General features: G+C 40.1%; 1 protein-coding gene across 1 annotated transcript in view; it reads right to left on the bottom strand.

Moving 5' to 3' along the window:
• Positions 1-3,591: 3,591 nt before the first annotated feature.
• Positions 3,592-9,011, bottom strand: part of Cul5 (cullin 5) — a 45,075-nt gene continuing 39,655 nt past the window's right edge. The window contains exon 19 of the mRNA XM_050119428.1: positions 3,592-7,130. Within this exon, the coding sequence (XP_049975385.1) occupies positions 6,936-7,130 (195 nt within the window). The 3' untranslated portion in view covers positions 3,592-6,935. The remainder of the gene's footprint in view (positions 7,131-9,011) is intronic.

Raw genomic sequence — 9,011 nt, 5'->3', positions numbered from 1 at the left:
ATCTAAACTTCATTGAATAAGATTAAATCAACTTCCACAACTCTCTGCAGGCTGGGTGTGGTGGCAAACACTCAGGAGAGAGGAAAGTGGGTCTGTGAGGTGTTCCACACCAGCCTGGTCCACGTGGCAAGTTCCAGAACAACCAGAACAACGATCGGAGAACCTGTCTCAGAAACAATTAAAGCAAAGCAAAACAAAAACCTTCTATGTATTTGTTGATGTTAGTTAAATGATAATTATTCTTACATTTGTGGAACCCATTGCTGACGTTAGAGGTTTGTTTCGTTTGGGGTTTTGTTTGTTTTTAGACAAGGTCTCTCTTGCTATGCAGCTCTGGCTGTACTGTAATTCACTATTTAGCCCAGGCTGGCTTTGCCTCCCTGGTGCTAGGATTAAAAGCATGTCCCACCATGCCTAGCTCAGACTTTCAGTCTTCAGCTGAGGATAGCAAATCTTTCTGACTTGTAATATTCATTTTCCTTTATGTTAATTTCCACTTAGAAAGTATGGCAACATACAACTTGAACAATTTACTTTAAACCAACCTGTTTGATGTATGTAGTTGTATGCACTGCTGTGAGTCACTCGGATGACTCCTGTGGCTCTCTGCCTTATTTTTGTTTCTTTGAGACAGGGTTTCTCTGGATAACAGCTCTGCCTGCTCTGGAACTTGCTTGTAGACAAGGGTGGCCTTGAACTCAGAGATCCTTTGTCACGTCTGGAGTGCTGGGATTAAAGACATGACACCACTGCCTTTTTTATTTTTTTAAAGACAGGGTCTGTCGTTGCACCTGGAGCTCACTAGAATGACTGACCAATAAGTCTGCCTCCACTCCTTCTCCCCGACCCATCCACAGAACTGGGAATACAATCAAGGGCCAGCATACCTGGCTTTTCACATGGGTGCTGAGGCTCTAAACTCAGATTCTCTTTCTTGTGAAGCAAGCACTTTGCACACACCTCAGCCCTATTGAGGGTAAGGCATAAGTAAGTGTATATGTACACTGCTGCATTTGTGTGCATGCAGGTGCCTGAGGAGGGCAGTAGAGGGCAGCAAAACCCCTGGAACTGAAGTTACAGGCACTTGTGAATAGCCTGGTGTGTTTTGGGAACTGAACCCATGTCCTTTGTAAGAGCGTCAAGTATTCTTAATTGCTGAGCCATAATCCCCACTTATTTTGCTTTTTTAAACAGAGTCTCAGGTAGTCCAGGAAGGTCTCAAACCCACGATGTAGATCAAAGATGACCTTGAACTCCTCCACCTACACCTCTGGATTGCTGGGGATACAGGTGGGTATTGAATCTAGGACTTCATATAATCTATATATAGTCATCACATAGTTTAGGCAAGTATTGTGCTAAGCTACATCTGCAACCTGCCTTTTGTTATTTTGTTTGGTTGATTTTGGGGTGTGTGTTGTTGTTATAGTCAGAGAAGGGATGGATGTCCCACAGCACACATGTGGAGGTCAGAGGAAAACTTGCTGGAGTAGGCTCTCTCCTTTCATTTCCTTACGACTTCAACCTTATTGTTATGCTTACATTCTTTTCATTTAGTTTTGGGAGGTCATAGTTGTCTATAAATTTATCTAACTCAAGACTTTCTAATTTGTAGCATTTCTTTTCAGTTATAATTTCATTTATATTTTCTTTTTTGACCAATTCAGCTGGAAAGTTGTCATTCCTGTTCATTTTTCTCTTCCATAGAAATAGTGTGTTCTTTGTTCTTATTTGTTTCCACTTAGAGTTTTTGCCATTTTTGATTTGTTTTGGGCTGTTTTACTAAGACAAGGTTTTCCTGTGTATCCTTGGTTGGCCTGGAACTCACTGCAGACCAGGCTGGTTTTGAACTTGCAGTGATACCACTGCCTTGGCCTCCCCTGTATGGGAATTTTCATTTCTGCCTTGTTCTATTTTTCTGATGGTTTTGATAATGCTATTTTTCTAAGGCCTTAAAGTTCATTATTTACTTAAGACCTTTGCGATTAAAAAATTTTTTTTCATGTGTGTATGAGTGTTTTGCCTGCATGTATATCTATTCACCAAATGCCTTGTAGCTATGGAGGTCAACAGAGGACATGGGAGCCTTGGAAATCAGCTACAGATGGTTGTGAACCACCAGGTGGGTGCTGGGAATCAGACCCAAGACCTATGGAAAAGCAGCAAATGAGCCACAAGCCCCTCAAAATCTTGTGAATAAAAAAAAAATTAAGCCGGGTGTGGTGGCACACACATTCAATCCCAGCACTCAGGAGGCAGGCAGATCTGAGTTCAAAGCCAGCCTGGTCTAGTGAGTTCCAGTACAGCAAGGGCTATATAGAAAAGACCCTATCTCACAAAAATAGATTAACTGGTTAATCTAGCCCACTTGACATTACCAGGATTCTGTTGTTGGGAGAAAGGTGTTACTTTTTTAGTCTTTAGAAATGACCTTATGTATAAATAATGGACAGGCCTTCTATCCATAAATTCCGTTTTCCAAAAACAACTAAGTCTGTATTATTACTCTATGATCATACAGCGCAGTTGTGGAATCTGATGGTAACTTTGCGGCCTGGAGTCCCTGGTCCCGCTTCTACGTAAGTTGTGGGAACTGAACACAGGCCATCAGGCTTCGCAGCAATGCCTTTGCCCACTGCGCCACCTGGCTAACCCTTTGGTTTGGAGATGGGGTATTACGCAGCTCCAGCTGGTTTCAAACTCCAGACATAACTAAGAACTCTGAGCTCATCCACTTCTCAAGTACTGGGATTTGGGGAGTGTGCGACTACAGACTGCCCATCTGTTTAAACCTGTGACAGTGACCTGTATTTATTCCTTGCAAATTCTGTCTTTCATAATAGGCATATCTATCCTATGCCCATCCAGCTGTTTCAATGTTGCCTGCCTCTAAGCTCCATTCGGTTGCTATGGTTGTATTCTCTTAACAAGGAAGATAGCTTCCAATTTAGCTCACTGTGCAGCTGTTTGTTTGGGGGGGGGGGTTCCTTAGGATTAGAATGCTCAGTAGCTCAAAATGCTTGGGAGTTTGCCAAATCTTTGGAAAGGGCTGGTGAATGAAAAATATTTAAGCTTACTTACTAATCCTGTTTTGGCTCAGGTGAACCTTCTACTTCTCTGTAACTTCAATCCCAAGTCACCCCTACTTCTTGACTCCCCTAATCTCAGTGAAGGTACTAGGTTTAGATTCTAGCCATTAGGAAATCATGTATTCATCTACCCAACTCTCTTATTTCTGGTCTTTATAGTGACTATATTTTATTATTATACCACAAAACAGAACTAAGCATTCCTCACTGAGAAAAGTCCCACTGTTCTGCGCATGCTAGCCTTGAGCCACCAGCTACCTCAACGTCCGAAGTAGTTAGAGGACATAGGTGCATCACTGCCCAACTGAAACGGTTTTCATTATTTTTAAAGACAGGGTAGCCTTGACTGGTCTGGAGCTTGCAAGCGCACACTCAGGGCTATGCCTGCTCTGCCGCTGGACACTGAGATTAAAGGCACAGGAAACTATTCCTAACTTGCCAAAAACCTTAACTGTTGTAAAACTTCTTATAGTAGAACAACAAGATTTTCTGGATGAAAGCATTTATATTACACTTTTATTTTTGCAAGAAAATAAATTATACAACTTAAAAATAAAATCCAAATGTAAGCAGTTCATCAAAATATTTCAGCCTGCTGCATACAGAAGCTGCTCCCGTGTAAAACTAGTGTCGTCTCAGTATGTAGTGGTGCACATCCCGAACTGCACACGTCGTGAGGATGAACTAGACCTCAGGAACTCCAGACCACCGGAGTGTAGGTGACAGGGATGCTCTCAAACAACGTTTCTTTCAGAACTGTGACCTGGGAGAACCGGTGACAGCAGCCCAGCCATTCCCATGGAAACAGAAGAGCCAGCTTGACTTTGTGATAGCAAATCTTCCCGTAAACTATCAAGTGTTTCACCTAGACTGAATTTTAAAAATTTGCCCTTGGAGCAGGGCTAATGATACCATATTCAATTTAATGAACAGTAAAAATAAGAATGATAACATTTCATTTTTTGGAGACTTTAATATTTATGCACAAAGTAAGAGCAAGAGATTTAAATGAACAGGTTGATAAACTCAGGGACCCCCTCCAGTAATTGTAAAAACTGGGCGACTTCAGAATTTGAGGATCCTTATAAAATTGTTAGAACAACGATGGTCTAACGTGTGTCTAACTGTGAGCGGAAAGTGTGTTCCACATTTTCCAGCATGGGAATCTGTTTCCTGTCTCCTTAATCTGGCCATGAGCTGGCATGAGGTTACCATTTGTAGATGGAAGTACTCAAAACTCTGAGCCTGCTACACTATTCGTTTAAAAATGGCTCTTTGGTGGTGGGAGAAGTGGGGTTTTTCTTCCCCTTACCTGTGCAATACTTGGCCCTGCTCAGACAGCAAGAGTAAAGTCTGCAGGGAGAAGAGAGAGGTCAGATAGGGAACAGTAAGGGTGGTTCTGAACCTTCAGAAAACTCCTGGTTAAGATCTGTTTCAGAATTTTTAATTAGCAAATCTATTGATAAAACATTTAACAAAAATCTCAACAATGGTATAGGCAATAGGCACCTTGTCAACTAAACAGTTTTGATAAACACCAAAAAGTAGTTACACTTTTGTATATATATTTTAAAAAAAGAATGAAAACTTTTAAGTCTGTGGTATTTACTGCTGTTCATTCCCCCAAAATACAATTAGGACATAATTAACTATTAAAAAATTTATAAAATTTAATAAAAAACTTTGCTATGGATTTAGTGTTACCCACTTTGCATTGTTTGCCTTTATAAACCAAAACATCACAGCTCTCATTCTTAAATGACCAAAGCGATTAGAAATTTCGAAGATGTTCTAAGAAAAATTATGGTTTAAAATGACAAATCTTAAACATTAAGAAATGGCCTAAAATTTTTCCCTTGATTGTTTCCTCCTTTGGCATTCTGGTATTGGAACATGAAAATCTGCCAACACCAAACTATTAAATAGAAGGGCCACAGTCATTATAAAACTATCTCTTTGAACTCTGGATGCGCCGATGTCGGCTGCCATCCACGGCGCGGAAGCAGCAGGCACCAAGCCGCTCTTCACACCTGCTCTAGCCATGGCCTCCTCAGAGCAGCAGGGGAGACGGTAAGCACACTCGCACTTCCAACTTCCTATGAGTATCACAACAGACATTTGACGATAATTAGCATAACCTTAAATGTCTGACATAGATTCCCCTTCCTTCCAGGAAGGGGCCACAGCTGCTGAGGCTGCAGGCAGGTCCACAGCACACTGTGGTGATATAATACTGTACGCTTCTCAACACTCCAATTTCTGCTAGCTTCAAAACCATATTTCAAAATATTACTTAACATCAAAGGTTATAAAATAATTAGAAAACTTGAAACGTGCACCACAATGAGTAAAAACCCACACGGAGCCACTGTTCCTGACGGGGAATAATTCTCTCTTCAGTTGCTCAAGCCCTCAGTTTCTAACTTCCCACTCACTGCACTATGACGTCCTGAGTCACCGCTCCAGATTAACTGAGAGAAGCAAGGGAAGTGTTGCCCTCTGAACATTTTAAAAATGTTTATTTTTAAAATATATAAATATATATGTACATATTTGGCAAGGTTACTGCTCATGTTAAGACTAACAGCTCTGGCCAGGCGGTGGTGGCGCGCGCCTTTAATCCCAGCACTCGGAAGGCAGAGACAGTGAGTTCAAGGCCAACCTGGTCTACTGAGTGAGCTCCAGGACAGGCACCAAAGGTACAGAAAAACTGTCTCCAAAAAAAAAAAAAAACAAGACTAACAACTCTGAGTGCTTCTCTGGTCTCAGGCTTAATCTCACCCTCTCTTCCTCATAGGTGCAGATAATAATTACTTTTTATCGGAGAATGCCTTTCCAGAAAACTGAGGTGGTAAATCCCTAATCACAACACTTTCAAAACACCAAATAATTTTATGCTACAGGTTTAGAAAGCAATTTTCTCACGGTTCTGTATCAGAGCATATTTCTGCAGTTTTCAATAAATTTAGACACAGCATAATAGATAGTACGTGTATAAAGATTAAGTGTATTAGTAACACACTTAACATTTTTGCTTTGTGGTTCTGATTATGCAATCAATGACTTACCTATACTCATAAATTTAACAAATGAAGCAACATTCATTATAATCTTCATATTTTCAAACAAGCTCTCCAACCATACAAGACTTAGAAAGAAAACCCCAAATCCTTATCATTTAACAACAAACAACTAAAACAGCAATCTCCTGCTTAATGACAATCAGGATTGTAAGATAGAAATATTTAATACCATTTTCCGGTCACCATTTAAATCCAGTTACCAAACTGCAAGCAGTGTTTAACAAACAACTTGATAATATTACATCTTCGTCTTCTCAAGTACACCTGCCCTTCCCAACATGGTGTTGACAATTTCACTCTTTTCATCAAGAAGCTAAGAGTGCTACCTCTAGCTTTAATTGCATTAAAAGAAAAGATTAAAAGCCTTTTTCAGTGCAGTATCTGATATCCTTCCTTGTGCAAGTCTATTCCTTTGAAAAGGAAAAAGGGGGCAAAAGAAACAACAAGAACCCCACCCTCACCCTTCCAAAACATTACTTCTCCTGGTTGGTAAAACTGAACTGACTTTGAAGTTCACAACGGGCACTCTCCATGAATGCGATCTTCTCCACGGAACAGCATGCTGTTAAAGAGTGTGCAACATGAGGGAATGAATGCCGTCATGCTAACTATGTGACTGGCAAAATACAGTCGTTTGTAAGGTAAGGCAGAGAGTTTAATATTTATGTAATCAAAGTCCAAATAAACCTTCCTCCAGCTCAAACTGGGACAGCTTTCTGTCCAGGTGCTCCAGGATCTGCGCGAACAGAGGCACAGTGCTCAGCTACGCCATGTATATGAACGTGTTGATGTCGGCCTCGTCCCTCCTGATGTATTTGTGCTCGATCAGCCATTCAATCTGCTCTTTGATCATTTTCTTCTGTGGTAAGAACATGTTTTTCAAAATTTCTACTAATTCAGTCTGCAGCTGAGCATTGCTAATTTTCTTCCTCATTTTCATTATTTGTATGATGGCTTCCTAAGAGAAAAATGAAAATGAAAGTACATTAATACATTAAACTTGTTTGAGTAAAGAAAATCAGTAACTTTTCCTACATTATCTTCTAACACCAACCCAAATGCTCAACTGGTAGGTAGGTACTCACCTGGATATTTACTATGATTTTTCATTACACTTATTACAAAGATTGGAAAAGTGAAGAGAGCCATTATTACCCTATAATCTCTCTAACCATTTTTTTAAAGATTTATTTATTTATTATGTATACAACATTCTTTCCATGTATGTTTGTATGCTAGAAGAGGGCACCAGATCTCATTATAGATGGTTGTGAGCCACCATGTGGTTGCTGGGAATTGAACTCAGGACCTTTGGAGGAGCAGGCAATGCTCTTAACCACTGAGCCATCTCTCCAGCCCCCTCTCTAACCATTTTTAAAGATTAAAATGTGTTTGGGTGTTTGTCTCCCTGTATGTCTGTGTACACATACATGGCTGATGCCTGACAGGCTGGCGAAGGGCACTGGCTTCTCTGGAACTGTAGTTACAGACGATTGTGAACCACTATGTGGGTGATGCTGACGAGACGGCTCAGAGGGTAAAGACACTTATTTGCTCCCAAGCATGATGACCTGAGATCCACCCCTGCCGGGGACCAACAAGGTGGAAAATTGAATCAATTTTTAAAAGTCGTGCTCTGACCTATATATGCACACACACAGAGAAATAAATGAACAAAATGAAAAACATCAAGAATCCCCTTAGATCCATTTGCCTCTAGTATTCAGGTATCCCTTTGTATAATAGATGTGAACCATGGGTGCGTGTCTTGAAAACTAGACTAACAAATGTTTACCACAGATTAGGTTTTCAGTTTTACTGATTTAATTACATGTTTTATATGTTTTAATGTTTCTAAGGGATCAACATTTTTCAAAGTAATATTTTATCAACATGTTCTTGGTGGTTTTGAAACTACACAGAGCTTGACAATGACTGTTACCTACAAGGTGTGACCTACTGCAATTACCATTATCTTTTAGCTTTCCTTAGTCAACTAAAGCAACATAGAGTCTTAGTGCAGACTAGAATATTTCTTTTTTTTTTTTTTTTTTTTTTTGTTTTTCGAGACAGGGTTTCTCTGTAGGTTTGGTGCCTGTCCCGGAACTAGCTCTTGTAGACCCGGCTGGCCTCGAACTCCCAGAGATCCACCTGCCTCTGCCTCCCGAGTGCTGGGATTAAAGGCGTGCGCCACCACCGCCCGGCAGACTAGAATATTTCTATAAAGGAAATGTGAAGAGATATAGCTGGTTCTCTGTATCTATGAGTTCCATACTACAAATGAAAAATGTAATCATGAGCTAGTTGTGGTGACACATACCTTCAATCCCAATCTAAAAAAACAAACAACTAAAGTGTAATTAGGCCTATGATAGCTGTGTTAGTATTAATCATACAAACCTAGACGACATTCCCTAAACATAGTATGGTGACTAGGAACACAGCTTTTGTACTGTATTAGGTGTTACGATGATCTAGGTTATATAAACTATATGGGAGAAGATGTGTAGGGCATATTCAACCACTACATGTTCAGCTATACTATATCTTTTTCATATTATATTGTATTAATTTTTCTTGCGGTCTATGTGTGTGGGTGTGCCATGTTTTGTTTTTGTTTTTTGTTTTTTTGCATGGAGGCCAGAAGACAACTTTCCCAAGAATTGGTTCTCTCCTTCTATCACAAAGGATGGAGCAAACTGTCAGCTTGGTATCAAATATCTTTACCCACTGAGTGGTCTCACCTTCCTAGTAATGAGTATGTTCAGAAATCATCATATTTTTACAACTTTAAGTTCTATAAATTGAAAGTTGCTGCTGAGATACATTAATTCAGTTA

The sequence above is a fragment of the Alexandromys fortis genome, unplaced genomic scaffold (assembly GCF_014885135.2).
Source record: "Alexandromys fortis isolate MF-2015 unplaced genomic scaffold, M_Fortis_MF-2015_v1.1 scaffold_167, whole genome shotgun sequence".
Lineage (NCBI taxonomy): Eukaryota > Metazoa > Chordata > Mammalia > Rodentia > Cricetidae > Alexandromys > Alexandromys fortis.
The sequence above is the reverse complement of the archived record's forward strand: the minus strand, read 5'-3'. Positions and strand labels throughout refer to the sequence as shown.